The sequence below is a fragment of the Bombina bombina genome, chromosome 8 (genome assembly GCF_027579735.1).
Source record: "Bombina bombina isolate aBomBom1 chromosome 8, aBomBom1.pri, whole genome shotgun sequence".
In the NCBI taxonomy this organism is placed as follows: domain Eukaryota; kingdom Metazoa; phylum Chordata; class Amphibia; order Anura; family Bombinatoridae; genus Bombina; species Bombina bombina.
Genome location: NC_069506.1, coordinates 139131763 through 139151774, shown reverse-complemented (window position 1 = coordinate 139151774; position 20012 = coordinate 139131763). Strand labels below are relative to the sequence as shown.

The 20012-nt window shown below is 40.2% G+C and overlaps 1 protein-coding gene across 4 annotated transcripts in view; it reads right to left on the bottom strand.

Annotated features, from left to right (window-relative positions):
* LOC128638563 (uncharacterized) overlaps nt 1-20012 on the bottom strand; it is a 431654-nt gene that overhangs the window by 89699 nt on the left and 321943 nt on the right. For all 4 annotated transcript variants that reach the window (XM_053690591.1, XM_053690590.1, XM_053690593.1 and 1 more), the window contains one exon: nt 1647-1757. In XM_053690591.1, the coding sequence (XP_053546566.1) occupies nt 1647-1757 (111 nt within the window). The remainder of the gene's footprint in view (nt 1-1646; nt 1758-20012) is intronic.

The following is a 20012-nucleotide window of genomic DNA, read 5'->3' as shown; positions in this document are numbered from 1 at the left end:
AAATGGGCTGTAGAATGTAAAAACCACCCCACGGCCCACAGCCTACATTAATGCACATATTAAATAATGTAAGACATGTCCCTTAGAACTATAAGGTTATTAAGTGATTCCAATGCCTTGGCAAGATGCACAAACCCTTCACTGGAAATCATTGTGCACTCAGCAAAAAAGGCCAGTTGCTATATATACTGTATATATACTGTGTGCTTTAGTCTGAAGTAGCTGCTTATGTGCTATGCTGCTGTCACCTGACTATGAAATACATGAATATATGTAACTACTTATAAACTGTGGGCTGTGTGAGACATGCAGGTATTTGCCCAGAGAATGTCCCCTAAATTGTTCTTACCCAGCAACTAGTCTTGAGGATACAGTAGAGAGCCCTTCCTGTACTCTTACTGAGAGTAGAGGATATACTGAGGGAGTACCTCTTCTTGGCCAGCGACATCCATGGCAGACTTATGACTGCAACTCCTGCAAGAAGTCAGTACTCTATGTCCCTCTCTTCCAGGTGCCATCCTATGAGGAATAAAATGGGATTAATATCCCTGTAATCTTGAATAAAATGCAGAACACCACTATCTTCACCTACTCCTAAACGAGGCAAAAAAAAAAAATACTGGGAAGGTCAGGGAAGTCGGAGGGATATTAAAGCTCTGGTGTAGGGTGTATTTGCCTCCTCCTGGTGGCCAGGTGGTGAATTCCCAACAGTAAGGACTCGTGGACTCTCACCACCTTAAGAACAAAAACCAACGCTGGTCCCTTAAACATTGGTTGTTAGGAAACATACTCCCAAAACCCTACCTGTTCAATTGTGCAACATTCCTCCTTTTCCTACTACCTACTATTGTTTTTTATTTGGTCCTCATGTTTGGAATGTCTTTTCGTTGTAAACATACAAAGGAGATTATTTTTAATTCTATCTTATCATATGTTTGAGTTTTTATATGAAGAATTCATATAGATTTCAGCACCAGCATGTGTGTGTGTATTCCTATCCTTTGTTGTCTGTTCCCAGTACTCTTCACACAAATACACGTGGATGTACATTACGCTGAGTGGTGATTGTACTGTTAAACATGAAATTCAAAACTGCTGTCACACAAAAATGATAGGCTAATGAAATGCACTGTTTTTGTTTTTCATTGAGTGATTGGTTTTTCTCTCTCAGAAATATATGAACAGAGAATGCATTATTATTATTATTATTTACTTGTAAAGTACCAAAATATTCCACAAATTAATGCATGATTAATGGAGTATACAGTACAAGACAATTAGACTTGACAATGGAACTGATACAAGGGGAGTAGGGTTCCACTCCGTGGATCTTACAATCTAGAAGGAAGGGCTAAATGAGGAAAGAGGTGTAGGGACATTTTAAAGATCCCCCGTCCATAGTATATCTATATGTGGCTAGAAACAAAATGATGTCACATGGAGGCAGAGTGGCCTTTAAAGGCTTTGGAGTAGAACACAAACCCTGCGCAGCAGGCTGGATGTTGGATCTTATCCCACTGGTAACCTGGCTTCTACAGTGAGTAAAGACATTTAGTAGATATGATATATACATTCATTGATCAATTTTTGCCTCAGCTGCTGTTTAATGCAATACATACAATACAGTTATAGTAGAACTAACATACCTCCTCATTGATAATTTCATCAGAAGTATCATGCGTACTGGAAGTTGAGGGTATTTCTTGAATAGCATGTGATTCAATACTGTTAATTCCATTCCTAACATCATCTAGTACCTTAATGAGAGGAATACAAAAAGGTAGCGTGTAATTAATAATATTCTCACGTGAAGGCACCATGTCAAATACTACAAAACAAACCTTGTCTACACAAGGATTAGTTAAAGAGTTACAAAAAATTGATGAGAAGTAAATTAGAAAGTTGTTTAAAATCCCATGCTCTATTTGAATAATTAAAGAAACATTTTAGATCTCATATCCCTTTAAAGGGGCACTGAACCCAAAAAAATTATTTTGTGATTCAGATAGAGCTTGCAATTTCAGCAACTTTCTAATTGACTCCTATTATCAAATTGTCTTCATTCTCTTGGTATATTTATTTGAAATGCAAGAATGTAAGTTTAGATGCCGGCCAATTTTTGGTGAACAAACTGGGTTGTTCTTGCTGATTGGTGGATAAATTCACCCACCAATAAACAAGTGCTTTCCATGGTTCTGAACCAAAAAAATAGCTTAGATGCCTTCTTTTTCAAATAAAGAAAGCAAGAGAACAAAGAAAAATTTATAATAGCTGTAAATTTGAAAGTTGCTTAAAATTGCATGCTCTATCTGAATCACGAAAGAAAAAATTGGGGTTCGGTGTCCCTTTAATGTATTCAGGACATTTTTATATTCTAGTAGTATGTTACTTTATTGAAGGACTATATAACAGTTTTCTAACTATAAAGGGTTTTATGTCCATTAAAGAGGTTTGTGATTCTGAATTGCTCCTTCAGAAAAACAAAACACATACACCGAGATTACGAGTTTTGTGTTAACAGGAGTGCGGTGCTAACGCTTAGTTTAAGCTCACCGCTCACCTACAAACAATGCTGGTATTACAGGTTTTTTTCAACCCGGCGTTAGCCTCAAAAAAGTGAGCGAAGAGCAAAATTTAGCTCCACATCTCACTGTAATACCAGCGTTGCTTACGGTAGTGGTAAGCTGGCTAAACATGCTCGTGCCCGATTTCCCCATAGGAAACAATGGGGCAGAATCAGCTTTAAAAAAACCTAACACCTGCAAAAAAGCAGCGTTCAGCTCCTAATGCAGCCCCATTGATTCCTATGGGGAAATAAAAGTTATGTCTACACCTAACACCCTAACATGAACCCTGAGTCTAAACACCCCTAATCTTACACTTATTAACCCCTAATCTTCCGCCGCCGACACCTGCATTTTATTATTAACCCCTAATCTGCCACTCCGGACACCGCCGCCATCTACATTATCCCTATGAACCCTTAATCTGCTGCCCCCAACATCGCCGCCACCTACATTATAGTTATTAACCCCTAATCTGCCCCCCCAATGTCGCCGCAACCTACCTACACTTATTGACCCCTAATCTGCCGCCCCCACTATAATAAAGTTATCAACCCCTAAATCTAAGTCTAAACCTAACCCTAACACCCCCTAACTTAAATATAATTTAAATAAATCTAGATAAAATAACTACAATTAAATAAATTATTCCTATTTAAAACTAAATACTTACCGATAAAATAAACCATAAGCTAGCTACAATATAACTAATAGTTACATTGTAGCTAGCTTAGGGTTTATTTTTATTTTAAAGGCAAGTTTGTATGTACTAAGTACAATAGTTATTAAATAGTTATTAACTATTTAATAATTACCTAGCTAAAATAAATACAAATTTACCTGTAAAATAAATCCTAACCTAAGTTACAATTACACCTAACAATACACTATAATTAAAATAATTTCCTAAACTAACTACAATTAACTACAATTAAATTAAACTAAAGTACGAAAAAAAATAAACACTAAATTACAGAAAATAAATGTTCAAATCAGCCAATAGAGTGCAAGCTCAATCCTATTGGCTGATTGCATCAGCCAATAGGATTTTTCCTACCTTAATTCCGATTGGCTGATAGAATCCTATCAGCCAATCGGAATTCAAGGGACGCCATCTTGGATGACGTCATTTAAAGGAACCTTCATTCGTCGGGAGTCGTCGGAAGAAGAGGATGATCAGCGTCGGCTGGCTTGAAGATGGACCTGCTCCGCTCCGGATGGATGAAGATAGAAGATGCTGCCTGGATGAAGACTTCTGCCCGTCTGGAGGTCCTCTTCTGCCCGGATCGGATGAAGACTTCTGCCCCTCTGGAGGACCACTTGTGCCCGGCTGGGTGAAGACGTCTCAAGGTAGGGTGATCTTCAAGGGGTTAGCGTTAGGTTTTATTAAGGGGGGATTGGGCGGGTTTTAGAGTAGGGTTGGGTGTGTGGGTGGTGGGTTTTAATGTTGGGGGGTATTGTATTTTTTTTTTACAGGTTTAATTTTTTTCGTACTTTAGTTTATTTAATTTAATTGTAGTTAATTTAGGAAATTATTTTAATTATTGTGTAGTGTTAGGTGTAATTGTAATTTAGGTTAGGATTTATTTTACAGGTAAATTTGTATTTATTTTAGCTAGGTAGTTATTAAATAGTTAATAACTATTTAGTAACTATTCTACCTAGTTAAAATAAATACAAACTTGCCTGTAAAATAAAAATAAACCCTAAGCTAGCTAAAATGTAACTATTAGTTATATTGTAGCTATTTTAGGGTTTATTTTATAGGTAAGTATTTAGTTTTAAATAGGAATAATTTATTTAATTGTAGTAATTTTATTTAGTTTTATTTAAAATATATTTAAGTTAGGGGGGTGTTAGGTTTAGACTTAGGTTTAGGGGTTAATAAATTGAATATAGTTGCGGGGACGTTGTGGGCGGCAGATTAGGGGTTAATAAATGTAGGTAGGTGTCGGCGATGTTAGGGACGGCAGATTAGGGGTTAATAAAATTAAACTAGTGTTTGCGAGGCGGGAGTGCAGCGGTTTAGGGGTTAATATATTTTTTGAAGTGTCGGCGATGTCTGGTCGGCAGATTAGGGGCTAAAAACTTTAGTTAACCGTTTGTGATGTGGGGGGGGCTCAGTTTAGGGGTTAATAGGTAGTTTATGGGTGTTAGTGTACTTTTAGCACTTTAGTTAAGAGTTTTATGTTCCGGCGTTAGCCCATAAAACAACTACTGACTTTTAAATGCGGTATCAGTCTTGACAGGAGAGGCTGTACCGCTCACTTTCTCCAAGACTCGTAATACCGTTATATAAGATATACCATTAAAAAGATAGGACACGCAATTGACGTAAGGGGATTTGCGGTATGCTCGAGTCGTGGAAAAGAAGTGAGCGGTACACCTGTACCTGCCAGACTAGTAATACCAGCTGGCGCTAAAAAGAAGCGTTGGGACCTCTCAACGCTGCTTTTTAAGGCTAACGCAAGACTCGTAATCTAGCCAATAGTATTGAAAAACAGGATTTAAACTACTGTGTTAAATATATTTAGATAGATTTATAAATTCAAACACAGCAGTATACAGCACTATATATCAGAAGTCACAGAAAAAAAGTCACCAGTATAAAAACTGTTTTCACAGTCCTGCTGTATCTTCTTTACCCCAAATGTAGGAGGAGGAAAAATGGTCACAAATTTCTCACAGCCTAATCCCAGAAAAGGGGTCACCCAAAGTGGAGGATCCCATAGACAATCTACGACAGGAGAAAAGGGAAGTGCGCACAGAGACAAGAGTCCTCTCTCAATAACCAATAATCATGTGGCTTGATTATTGATTCACTAACTATAGATCTCCCTGTGTCTCTCTGCATCTTAAGGTTTGGAAGCCATTCACATGCTGGAAGACTGGGGACCAGAATTGCACAACGGTTAATCTTCTGCTGAAAACACCAGGAAACCTTTGGAGAGGAGTACAGGTTTTACGCAATCCCTGCTGCTACCATATCTCATAAGTGTTGAGGTTTGTACACGTGAGTGTAAATTTGGCTCTTTTACATATTGTCCTGTTTTATTCCTGATATACTACACCAGAGAGGACCATTGTCTCTGTGCACCCTTCCCTCTTCTCTTGTCCTATATATTTATAAATACAGAAATGTTTTCACACTTAAATTTGAACCGTATAAGTACTGAGAACTATATGGCTGTTGACTGTTAAAGCTGGTAGAAGGTGTCTGAGATGGTGGATATTCTTTACATATAGGCTTCCCTTCCCGCTTGAGTAAGTTAACACCAAACATTTGTGCAAAGCTGGGCAGCCATCTCTCTTCAGTGTAATGACATTGACTTATCGCCAAGTATAAATTTGTTTTTTCCTTACATTTTGCAGAACAATATAAGTACTGGTCAGTTCTAGAGTTGGACCATATGAATTCCTCTGCTTAGGTATGAGGATGCACAATCTAACATACCTCTCTGCTTGCTCTGACACAAACACACAAACCAGTAGAATATAGTGAAAGCAAGCAAAGAAAACTACCATAGTGTATGTCAAAATTGTCCTGTAGGTCTCTTGAAGGACATTTTTATTTCTCAGATGTATTTTTGGAGATGGGTTGTGCAATGTAGGGGCTCTCTTTTTTTAAGATCATTGGTTGTTTTGGTGACTGAGGAAATAATTATAAAGCAAAACATCTCCTAGAACCATGCTAAATTTTGAAGCCATATTACTAAATAAATGTTAGATATTATTATATATTTAATATAACTTGAAAATAGTATATAGATTTTTTTTGTAATTTATATTAGTTCTTCAGAAGAAAACAAGTATAATAATTGTTTCTATAAAGTAATGAGCACCTAGGTTTCCCTTGTCTAATCTCTTCTGCTGAGGATACATAGGAACAGATCTAGTCACAAAAGTGTGCAAACAATGACTGTAGATTATAGCAATGTTAAAATAGCTACTTAATCATCTCATTTACAATGATGCTATCTGGCTTTGGCAGGGTATCGGAGATCAAAGGGACCTGGCTTTTAAATATAGAATAAGTTATAACATGGTTGCACCCATTACTTTGAAAATTGTGGGGTTTCCAATTCCTTTGAGTGCTTACAGAGTGAAAAAATAATGAACAGAAAAGAGTAAAGCTAACATTTTTGTAGCCTCAACATAGAATTTTATGGCTCTAACAACATCGAAGTTGTAAGGAAGTCGCTCCTTACAATTCTTAGAAGCTGGACATAAAGAAGCGACCACAATCTCCTGGTTGATATTATCTGAAGATACCACCTTGGGAAGAAAGGAATAGCTTGTTTGAAAAACAGCCTTGCCCTGATTAATAAATCAGGAAAGGAGGTTTACAAGATAAATCCAAAAGCTCAGAAACTCTTCTGACTGAAGAAATGGCCAACAGAAAAGGAGCCTTCCAGGATAAATGTTGAAAATCTAAACCACACATGGGCTCAACGGGAGGAGCCTAAATGACTCTCAAAACCAGATTAAGATTCCACAAAGGAGATACTGTTTAAATAACTGGTCTAATTCTGATCAGGGTCTGGATATCAGGAATCTTGGCAATTATCTTATGAAATAAGATGAATAGTGCTGAAACCTGATCCTTAAAGTGATGATAAATCCTAGCCTTTGTGAAACGCTAGGATTTACCATTGGAACAAATAAAGGGGACTTTCAGTCATGAAGTATAAAATACTTCATTCTGAAAGTTCCTTTATTTGTTTGAAGCGTTCGCTGCGCTGAGCGCCTCAAGCAACCCACAGCAGAACGCATTTTTGCTGAGAGGTGACGTTTCCACCTCTTAGCCAATAGCTGCGTGGGTTATCCAGCTTGGTGCCAGCTGGGACGCAAAGCTATTTGCTAAGAGGTGGAAACGTCAAACAAATAAAGGAACTTTCAGCATGAAGTATTTTATACTTCATGACTGAAAGTCCCCTTTATTTGTTCCAATGGTAAATCCTAGCATTTCGCAAACGCTAAGATTTACCATACTTTAAGGAAACTGGCTGAAAAGCCTTTCTCCAGATAATCCTGCAGGAACTCTACTAGTTTAGGAATTCTAAAAGAATTGTAATGGTAACTGTTGCTAGTAAACCAGAAAAAAAAAAGATTTTTCAAACCTTATGATAAACCTCTTTGAGACAGCACTAGGTGCAAAGGTACATTTGAATTAGATCCGCAAACCAAACTGGCGAGACTAACTAAAATGGCTGAAGCTCATTCTTCTTTGATTCTGGCTATCACCCTGGATAGCAACACATATGGAGGAAATAAATAAATCAGGTTTACCTACTCCCCTGGGTGAAGAATGAGAAAGTCCACCACTCAATTGTTACACCTGGGAATCTAAGAAAGGATTCCTGCCTGAGGATAAGCTGACTCTGGGGAGCCCAGATGATTGTGCAGAGTTCCATAATGTTCACTGGTATTCTTGCCTCCTGAGACCACACACAGTGTCCCCAGACTGCACCCCAACCTTACAGGCTGGCATCTGTGGTAATCACAACCCATGATGGTTGAAGAAAAGAGGCCCGTAAACAAGGGATGGGTAATCTGCCACCATGTTAACATCTTTCTTGTGATTTAACAGGATTCTCCATCAACACATCTGCAATTAGAGAGATTGAAGATAAAATCTGGCAAATTGGACTGTATGTGAGGCAGAAACAATGAGGCCCACAATGTATATGCACAGTTTTAGTCTGCGTTGGTCTGTCAGTGACAGAAGCATAATCAATGTATTGATTATAAACCCCAGAATAGGCACACAGATCTTAGAAGTACCATGACTGTAAAGTAGTTAAAGAACTACTTGTGTGCCAGACAATGCCAGAGGAAGAGAGGGTGCCCGAACCAAAAGACCACCCACGTAAGGAATTATAGAGATTATGAACTTAAATTATAGAGAAAAAAAGGTAGAAACACAATAAGTAACTACACATAAGATAGGGATTGCAGCACTTCATTTTTTTACATGGCTCAAATAACCTTACCAAAGAAATATTTGGTTTAGCTCACAGTGCAATCTTGTTCATGCATAAACAATACAGGCTGGATATCCACATAGAATTTATCAAAACAATTAAACCAAACAAACAGTACTCAGAGTGGTATTGCTTTATCAGCCCTAAACATCAAGGGTGTACTGTATAAGTGATCACTTCAGTACCTATGTTGCCTTAACCAAACAACACCTCCACTAGAGGATGGCTATGCATCAGTGCACAATTCGGCCATCATAGTGATCCATGAGGATCTATGTTTGTAAAAAGCACTACTCCCATCATGTAGTGTAAATACAAGCGATCCTATTGCAAAAAGAGGTCAGGTAAATAATCATATACATATGTACATTAACATAGGTAGCAATGTTCTATAGAGGCAAAGTAGACTATGGGGTGCTGTACAACACCAATTTCAGAGGACACCACTATATAAGAATAGTGTATAGTGCCATGAAAGAATAAATATTGAGTAGGATCTATGTACAGTCCCCGAAGCTAGTCTAAATATTACCAAAATAAACGCAGTGTTGCAGTACATACAAGTTATGCAAACATTAGATTCTCCAATGACATGTATAAAATATACAATATTTTTGAGCTGTATAAATGTCCTATACAAGGAAGGAATTCAGATGTAACAAATTGTCCTTAATGGATCAGTTCAACATGAACACTTTTTATCCTCCAAAAAGATGTTACCATAGGACATTTATCACCTGTGTACAGAAACTTTCGGCAGGATTAGTATGCAAAAACAGACATTCGAAGAGGCTCTTTTCACCCCTTCGTAAAAACAAACTCACAGCTCCAATTGAATCGTCATCTTAGACGCTCACAGCTCCAGGGTAAAGCGTATAATTTGACATTACGCCAGTTTGAAATCCTCCTTGGCTGTTGCAACACTGTGTCAATCCGTTGAGTCTAGGACAGAGCAACCCGCTCCGAGTACGTCACTGCTGACGCGCGTTTCACCCCCCACGTGACCACAGCGTCATAGGGGTTTCCTCAGGGCAAACGGTTAGTAGATTAAAGACACGTCTGGTTATTTACTGGTCTTGATTCATAGTGATTGGTTGACCATTTTGAACATACGGCCAAGTAGCACATCCACCTTTAAACATGCCCCTCTTACGGAAAAGGTGAAAAATTGACTTGAACAAAAGCGATGCCATATTTCTCCAAAAGCGCTAGAAACACCTCATATCACTTCTTAAACATAAATACATATTATTATAACTAGCAAAAGTAAGAAAAAGGAAATAAATAGAAACCCATAATAAATAAATAAAGAGTACTTTGAACGGTTCAAATGTTCTCTTAATACGAAACAGAAAATAACATACATATGATTTTTTAAAATACAAATATCGATATTGACTTAATGTTTAGATAAAAACCCACTTGCGAACTGGGAGAGCGCCATACTAGTAAAGAGGTTTAGAGAAAGGCCGCAAACTCAAACTTCTCATTAAGGCCTTTAGGAGCTACTGTCTGCAACTTATACATCCATGCTGTCTCCTTTCTTAGGAGGATATTATGAATATCCCCTCCTCTTCCGAACAGGGAACATGCCTCTATGCCTGTTACCCTAAGATCCCTAGGTAAACTATTATGGTGTGTTAGGAAATGCAAAGCCACACCACTTTTTATCTTTCCATCTTTTGTAGCTTTAATGTCATCCCTATGCTCAGTCACCCTGTCTTTCAGCATACCTCTAGTTTTACCTACATAGAAAACCGGACAGCTACAGGATAATAGATAGATGACATTCTCAGTTTTGCAGTTAATAAACTTCTTGATTAGAAAAGATTCTAAGCCTGTCGAAAAAGTCTTTGTCCGAACAATATATCTACATAGGACACAATGTCCACATTGAATTATAGAGATTCCTTGAGCTTGAACCACAGTCAGCAATGTTCCAAGAACCTCGGTAAATGCACTGGGTGCAGTTGCCAGACCAAATGGAATATACACAAACTGATAATGCTTGTTTTGGAAAGCAAATCTCAGGAACCTGACATGATCCTTGTGAATGGGGATATGTAATTAAGCATCTTTTAAGTATATGGAAAACATAAACTGATCCTCCTGCACTAAAGGAAGAATAGTGCAAACCATCTCCATCTTGAAAGTGGTAACTTTCAGGAATTTGTTCAATGTTTTGAGATCCAAGATAGGCTGAAATGTACCTTCCTTCTTTGGTACTATAAAGAGATTGGAATAAAATGCATGATTGATTTATGAAGCATTTTCTCCCATTGTTTCCAGAACCTTCACACAAGCCAGAAAGGCTTTGGAATTTAAGGGATCTCAAGGAACTCGAGATAGGAAGGATCTTCTTCAAGCAGGTTTTGATCAAAAGCTTATGAAATACCCCTGGAAACTATCTCCAACACCCAAGGATCTTAAATAGACCTCTCTCAAGCCTCCTGAAAAAAATAATCAATCTGCCTCTGCAAGAAACTGTTATGCTGCACCTTTATGCAGATTAGGAAGCTGGGCTGGAGTGGAGTATTTTTAGTCTGCTTGCTGTTAGCTCCTTTAACGCCAGAGACTGTAGCTTTAATTGCATCCAGTTCTGGCCCAAACTAGATTTTACCCTGAAAGGGAAGAGATAATTGCCTTAATTTAGAAACTATATCTGCAGACCAAGACTTAACTAAACAGCCAAAGCAGTGCTCTTTGCATTAATGCAAATTATTTCCACTTCTACATCACAATTAAAGCTGTTCTCAGTTCCTATGAGCTTCAAGCAATCCTAGAGTGACTTCCCCAGAAATGAGCTCTGAAAGGTTGTCACACCAGACCGTAGTAGATGCAGCTACAAAGGTAACACTATCAGCTGGTCTAAACATAAACGCTGCAAGCTGGAAGGACTGTCGGTGAAAGTTTTCAAGCTTCCTATCTAATGGATCCTTGAAAGGGGTGCTATCCATTAAAGGGATTAAAATCTGCATGCAGAAGAATATAAGGAAAACCTGGCTTATTCCATACTTTAGAAAAAGAGATCAGAGTTAGTCATAATAAAAGTAGATGGCTGTTTGGGGGCTGCCTTAAAATATTTGTTAGTTTTTGTAACTGGTCGCTTGTCTCTAGCAGGAAACCCCTCTACTTCCAAAGCAAATTAAAACCTTCCGTAATAGAGCATGAACTGAAAGGATCCTCTACCATAGAGTCAAAGGTGGGGTAATTAATTTCAGAAAATTCATCTTCAGAAGAGGAATCTTTGGATTCCAAAACACAACTTTATCTATGATGAGTTTAGAAGGGTCACTCCAATGGATGCCAATGATGAGCCAAAAGACAGAGAAGGATCATCATCTCCCAACCCTTGCATGGGTGAATTAAGTGTTGGAGGCATAACCGACAACAATTAAAGAGCCATAATACCCAAATGTTTAAACACTTGAAAGTGATGCAGCATAGCTGTAAAAAGCTGACTAGAAAATATCAACTGAACATCTCTATGTAAAAAAGAAAGATATTTTACCTCAAAAGTTCCTCAGTAGCCACCTCCCATTGTAAAGGATTTCTAAGCAGCATTTTAGTGTGTTTCTGTCCTAGGACAGCTGAAAGGATGAGCCTCGTGCACTCTCATATTATTTCACCAATCAGGTAAAGGAAGCTTACTATGAAATCTCATGAGAGTTAAGTGAAATCTCATGAGATCACAGTAAGAGTTCATGACCTCAGCACTGCTGATGCTGATTGGCTGCTCTTCATTTCTTCATTTTTTTTATTTTTTTACCTGCAGCTGGGAGCAGCTGAGTATAACTTTTTACACAGAACTCACTCTGCTGAGCTGAGGAGATTGTGAGGTAAAATATCTTCCTTTTTTACATAGAGATGCTCAGGTGATATTTTCCTGTCAGCCTTTTACAGTTATACTGCATCAGTTTCAAGTGATTTAGCATATGAGTATTATGTCCCTTTAATTGATGGCAGAGTGAATATATTCCTTAAATTTTGGAGACAGTTCCGAAGAAACCCCTCGGTGTAGCCGTGGTGAGCCGTAGACCCTTGAAAATTCTGATAAAAGGCCAGTGCTGCAAAAACATAAATTATGCTCACCTGATAATTTAATTTCCATCTGTGGGAGGAGAGTCCACGGCTTCATTCATTACGTGTGGGAATTAAGAACCTGGCCACCAGAAGGCAAAGACACCCCAGCCAAAGTCTTAAATACCTCCCCCACTCCCCTCACCCCCCAGTCATTCTGCCAAGGGAACAAGGAACAGTAGGAGAAATATCAGGGTATAAATGGTGCCAGAAGAACAAGAATAAATTTAGGTCCGCCCACTGGAGAAACGGGCGGGAGCCGTGGACTCTCCTCCCACAGATGGAAATTAAATTATCAGGTAAGCATATTTTATGTTTTACATCTTAATGGGAGGAGAGTCCACAGCTTCATTCATTACTTGTGGGAAATAAATACCCAAGCTCTAGAGGAAACTGAATGAAAAAAACGGGAGGGCAAAAGGAGGCGGGCCTTAATCTTAGGACACCACAGCCTGCAAACCCTCTCTCCCAAAAGCTGCTTCTGCCGAAATTTGTAAAATTTAGCAAAAGTATGTAAGGAGGACCAAGTAGCCGCCTTACAAATCTGCTCCATAGAGGCCTCATTCTTAAAGGCCCATGAAGAAGCCACAGCCCTAGTTGAGTGAGCTGTAATCCTCTGAGGAGGGTTATGTCCCGCTGTCTCAAGCGAATAATGCTCCTCAAGCAAAAAGACAGGGAAGTGGAAGAGGCCCGCTTCCCCTTGCGCTTCCCTGAATACACCACAAATAAAGACAAAGTCTGTCTGAATTATTTCGTGGCCTGAAGATAGAACTTAAAGGCTCGAACCACATCCAAATTATGAAGTAACTTTTCCTTTGAAGAAAAAGGGTTAGGACACAAGGAAGGAACTACTATTTCCTGACTGATGTTATGATTCGACACAACCTTGGGAAGAAATCCCAACCCAGTGCGAAGAACAACCTCATCAGCGTGAAAAACCAGGTAAGGAAGCTCACATTGCAAGGCCGCCAACTTAGACTCTGTGTGTCGATGCAATACCCAATAGGAATAGAACCTTCCAGAAAATAATTTTAATGTCAAGCGAATGAATAGGCTCAAACGGAGCCCTCTGCAAAATCTTAAGTACCAAGTTTAAGCTCCAAGGGGGAGCAGAATTTCTAAAGACAGGCCTGATCCTAGAAAGAGCCTGAACAAAGGACCGAATATCAGGAAGCTCTGCAAGCTTCTTGTGTAACAGTACAGATAAAGCCGAAATCTGTCCCTTTAAGCAACTGGCGGCAAGTCCCTTCTCCAACCCATCCTGGAGGAAGGACAGGTTACTGGATACCCTAACCTTATGCCAGGAATATCCACGTTCCTCACACCAGGACAAGTAGGTCCTCCACCCCTTATGATAGATGCGGTGAGTGACCGGTTTCCTGGCTTGAATGAGAGTATCAATCACTATCTCAGAAAAACTTCTCTTAGCTAGGACTAAGAGTTCAATCTCCACACAGTCAGCCTCAGAGAATCAAGATTTTGATGTAGAAAGGACCCTGAACCAGCAGATCTCTGTGACAAGGTAACCTCCATAGAGGAGACGATGACATCCCCACCAGATCCGCAAATCACATCCTCTGCGGCCACGACGGAGCAATTAGAATTAGCCAAAGCTTGTTCCTGCTTAATATGGGCCACTACTCGAGGTAGAAGTGGCAACGGTGGAAATATGTAGACTAGGTTGTACTCCCAAGGCACCGCTAAGGCATCTATCAGCTCTGCCTGGGGATCCCTGGACCTTGTCCTGTATCTGGGTAGCTTTAAGTTGAGTCTGGACGCCATGAGATCTATCTCCGGCGTCCCCCATCTGATGCAGATCTCCACAAACACCTCGGGATGGAGAGACCATTCCCCCGTATTAAACGATTGTCTGCTGAGAAAATCCGCTTCCCACTTGTCCACACCCAGAATGTGGATAGCTGATAGCGAAAAGTTGTGGGTCTCTGCCCATTCCAGAATCCGAGATACTTCCCACATGGCTAGGGAGCTTCTCGTTTCCCCCTGATGGTTGATGTAAGCCACCGAGGTAATGTTATCCGACTGGAATCTGATGAATCGGGATGACCTCAGAAGGGGCCAAGCCCTCAGAGCATTGAAGATCGCTCGAAGTTCCAAAATAATGATCGGCAGAAGCGACTCCTCTCAAGTCCACCTGCCCTGTGCCTTCCTGGCACCCCAAACTACTCCCCATCCTGATAGACTTGCGTCCGTGGTCACAATCTCCCAGGATGGTCTCAAGAAGGATGTCCCCTGGGACAGTAGGCCCGGACAGATCCACCAAGAGAGGAATACCCTCGTTTGGTTGTCCAGAGATATATGTTGGGATAGGTCTGAGTGATCGCCGTTCCATTGTCTCAACATGCACAACTGAAGAGGTCTCAGATGGAACCTGGCGTATGGAATGACATCTATGCTGGATACCATGAGCTACACTGAATCATATATACAACTACCTTGTCTGTGCACCTGATAGTGTCTCTAATTGTCATTTTTTCACCTGTTTGGTGAGAAAAAAAATATTTTATTTTGGAGCTGTAGTGGCAGGATCTAAAACAGTGGCAAGGGTAAAAGCCATTGACCTCATTGCCAAGCAGATCTTTTTGTATAGGGTTGGATCTCTTCCCTTTAAATTCGCTTGGCGCTAGAATACTTTTTAAATTTTGAGATCTTCTATATGTAAATTTGGGTTTAATAGACAGTTTATCTCCTATAATTGAGACTTCCCTAACTATGTGCCAGTGTTTGTTTATTCTTTTCTCTACCTTTTTGTACTCGCCATTAAAGTTGGTAATAAATGGTACTATCAGATCATTTTCCATATTGTCTGCCGGATTAGTATTATTACTATTATTCTTACATTTATATTGTAATAGAGTCCCTCTTTCTATTTTTCTCACACTCTCAAATTCCTTCTCAATCATCTTATCATACCCGCTATCTGAAAAGCTTTTACTCAATAGCTTTGCTTGCTCCTCATAATCTATGATCTGAGAACATTTTTTTCTCACTCTGATAAATTGTGCTTTAGGAATATTCTCTTTCCACCTTGCTAGATGACAGCTATTGGCGTGAATAAAATTGTTTGAATAAACTTCCTTAAAAAATGTCTTAGTCTTAAAACTATTCTTATTTATTTCAATATCTAAGTCCAAGAAGGAAATCTTTTCTTTGCTCACCTCCTGAGTGAATCTCAATTCCTTATTGTTTTGATCCATTAATTTAAAGAATTCAAGTAGTGATGCCTCACTTCCTATCCAGAGGATTAAAATATTGTCGATATATCTACGGTAAGTCACCAGGTTTTGCACCAAGCTACATGTACCTAGGAAATCATTTTCCCAATGTCCCATGAACAAATTAGCGTAGCTTGGTGCAAACCTGGATCCCATAGCTGTCCCTTTAATTTGAACATACATCTTTTTGTTAAAAGAAAATACGTTATTTAGTATAAAACTTATACTTTCTAATATGAACTCTTTTTGATCTTTATCAATTTCTGTATCAAGCTCTAAATATTTGGATACTGCCTCAAGACCAAATGAATGTTCAATATTTGTATAAAGGGAAGTTACATCACATGTGGCAAGGATTAGTTCCCCTTCTAGTTTTATATTTTCTAGAATTTGTAACCCTGGGCAATGACCTCCAGAAACCAAGGGTCCTGAGCGTCTCCGCAAAAAGAGATAGTCTGCCCCCTACGTGATCCAGAGATGGATCAGGGGCCGCCCCTTTATGTCGATTTTATCTCGGCGGCTTCTTGCTCTGCTAGGCTTTGTTCGAAGATTGAGCTAGTTTCCAAGATCCCTTGGACTGCTCGGTTTTCTCGGCAGGTTGCTGGCGTTGGGAATTGTCCAAACGAAAGGAAAGAAAAGTAGACCCCTTAGGCTTATTCTTCTTATCCTGCGGTAGGAAAGCACCCTTGCCTCCCGTGACCGTGGATATAATAGAGTCCAGGCCTGGACCAAAAATAACTTTCCCCTGAAACGGGAGCGATAGTAATCTAGACTTGGAAGTCATGTCAGCAGACCACAACTTTAACCACAGAGCCCTACGGGCTAGAACAGAAAAAACAGATTTTTTGGCATTCAGGCAAATAATCTGCTTATTTGCATCACAGATAAATGAATTAGCTACCCTTAAGGCCTTAATTTGTTCCTGTATCTCCTTGAGGGGAGTCTCCACCTCGACCATAGCTGACAGAGCGTCATACCAGTAGGTAGCAGCTCCAGCCACCGCAGCGACCGCCGCTGCCGGTTGAAAAATGAACCCCGTGAGCTGACACATCTTTCTCAACATGGATTCCAATTTTTTATCCGTGGGCTCCTTGAACGAAGAGCTATCTTCGAGCGGGATAGTTGTACGCTTAACGAACGTGGAGATGGCACCATCCACCTTAGGAATGGCCTCCCACAGCTCAAGCCGAGAGTCCGGAACGGGGAACAGTTTTTTAAAAGAAGTAAAGGGAGAAAAGGACGAGGTAAGTTTCTCCCATTCGTTGTTAATAATATTAGCCATCTTAACAGGGAAGGTCTGAGGCACCACCCTGTCCTCGTAAACTCTATCTAGCTTAGCGATCGAAGGTTCCTCCGGTAGTTTGTTCCGGAACCTCTAACGTAGCAAGCACAAATGCTCCATCTTAAACTTAAAGTCTGGCTCCTCCGCAGCCGGAGGTCTAAATGTCGCCAATTCCGACCCAAAAACAGCGTGCCCCGAAGAGTCGGAGATGTCTTTATCAGCGGATAATCTATCAGAGACATCTAATGGAGTAGATGACCCCTGGGACGGATAGCTATGTTTTACCTTTTGCTTGCGCTTAGCAGAGCGCGGTAAACTACTGAAGGCTGCAAAGACCGCCGTTTGTAACTGCTCAGCGAAATCTGGCGGCCAAAGGGCCCCTCCCGAGGGAGGATTAGTAGTGCCTTGGGGAGCTGCATGTGTAATCGGAGATGAATGTAGGGAACGCACCTCGCGGGACGGAGAACCCTCAGAGGTGGACGGCTCAGTTGTACTAAATATCTTATTCTTTATAGATATTGCAATTTTATCAAAGCATGTGGAACATAGTTGAGCAGGCAGATCAACCGGAACCTTCTCACAATAAACACAGGTGTTAGATTTGGTTAAAGAAGGAGTACCCTCTAACATAGAGTCCTCCATATCTTGCGCTTTTATTACGGACTAGATAGAAATTAAAAGCCACCTTTATACCCCAATGGCCGGGGCACTCACCACCTCCTATGACTTGGACCACAGAGAAAACGTTTTGTCTCCTGCAACCGCCGGTCAAGAAAGAGGAAGTTAAAAAGGCCACACCCTGTCACATGGAGTGCCATGCAGGACCGCCCCTGCACTACAGAGAAAATGCGCCAAAAAAAGGCTGCGTCGATATATCTCTAAGGAAACCTGACTGTTCACACATTGACAGAGCCTCATCTCTCACATGTCGCAGCATTAAACACAATAAAGAATATTATGCATAAATCCCCCCTGTTAGATCACCCCCTTTCCAAGGATATTAACCCTTGATTCTATACAGATAAAAGGAGACACACTGTGACCTCGTCTTCTTGCGTTATCAAATGTGTATAAATGAAACGATCTTACCAGAATCTATGCCGTGGAACAGGAACACGGTCTTTCAAGTGTGACATGGTAGTATCATCGCTCCTGACATGGACTTGAGTGCAGAAAGCAGGCAGCAAAACTCGTCAACGCTGATTGCTTATGGAGCTGTTAATCTGATTCGGGATGGTTTCACAGAAAGACTCTCCCTGCATCTCCGGACTCTAACTTTCATCCATGCTCTCACTGAGAGGTTGACAGGACTACTTAAAACTCCAGTCCCATTCCGAAGAGTACTACACTCCATAAGAGACTACCCCAAATCTTCTGACACTTCTCTGCCAACTTCCTGTGATGAAAGGCAAAGAATGACTGGGGGATGAGGGGAGTAGGGGAGGTAATTAAGCCTTTGGCTGGGGTGTCTTTGCCTCCTCCTGGTGGCAAGGTTCTTAATTCCCACAAGTAATGAATTAAGTCGTGGACTCTCCTCCCATTAAGATGGAAACACTGTCTAGTATTAGACACAAACTCAGCACATAAAATACACAGTTGAGAATGGAGATACACCTGAACAGAACATCCTTAAAAAGCAAACAAAGCTAGAAAAGGGTTAAATTATTAGTGGATCTCCCTCCCAAATTATCATCTAATGGTCCAGAGACCTGAGTTGCGCCACTTTACTTCATAGAAGAATAAAGAGAAATAGGTATGGATAGAAGCTTACGTATATGAGATAGACTGAAGCACAAAAGCACTAAAAAGGCACACAGATTGTTAACTCTTGGTGGAAACTGGCAGAAACAGCACAATGTAGATCGGAATAATCCCTGTTAGAGAATACAGTGCGGTATACTGAAAGGTAAGTGATGAAAATAACTGTACCAAAACAGTAGAGGCAAACAAATAATAAACCACAGCAAATAAAGTGCTAAATAATGTATCCCCAATTTAAGAAAAGCTCTGATATCATTAGAGTGCCTCACCCCTCCACCTGCCCTGAGAGTTTCTCCCATCACACTAAAATGGTTAGGGAGACAGGGAGGTGCACTTTTTAGGGTTAACCTTAGCGCAACCCTAAAGAAGGCTGTGTTAAAGTCTCCAGTAACCCTGGAGATCACTAAAGCTACTTACGCTAAATTTAAAGATACAGTAATAACACCTTTGTAAAAAAGTGCCTCAGAATTCTTATAGAAGTTGTGTGATGTATGAGTATATGTCCGCAGATTATGTGAATCATGTGTACATGTTTATGCTAATCGCCAGTGGTCTATGAATATGCACAGTAACTAACCTATCAGAACCTTTGTCTACAAGTATTGTAACTAGGCTGTCAAAAGGAACATCATTCTACAACCCATGGAATTGGCAGATAAATCTGCATTTCACCTGGGGAGGGCTGTGGATCACACAAAGTGCACCACACTGTAAGCCAGGGGACTGGCAGATAAATCCATATTTCACCTGGGTGGCATATGACATTTCCACACTAGGTGAAGATTTTCATTGCCTGGATGAAACTCCTGTCTTCCCCTCTGTCATTTGGAGGCACTCTAAAGGGGGAAATGTGTGTCAGATTGGTAAGAGAACCCATATCAATGAGTAGATCAGCACTTTAGAATTCACCATATTCCATCTAGGAGGCAAACATTTGACAAAGGGATTCAGGGAGAGCAGAAGACATTTAAGCTCTGGTATGTAGGGATGTTGTTGCCTCCTCCTAGTGAACTGAAGTGTAATTCCCACATGTGATGTATTGTGTCCTCGAGGCTCTCACTATATGATGAAAGAAATCCTGGCTCTCATGGTTTACAAGTCTAATATG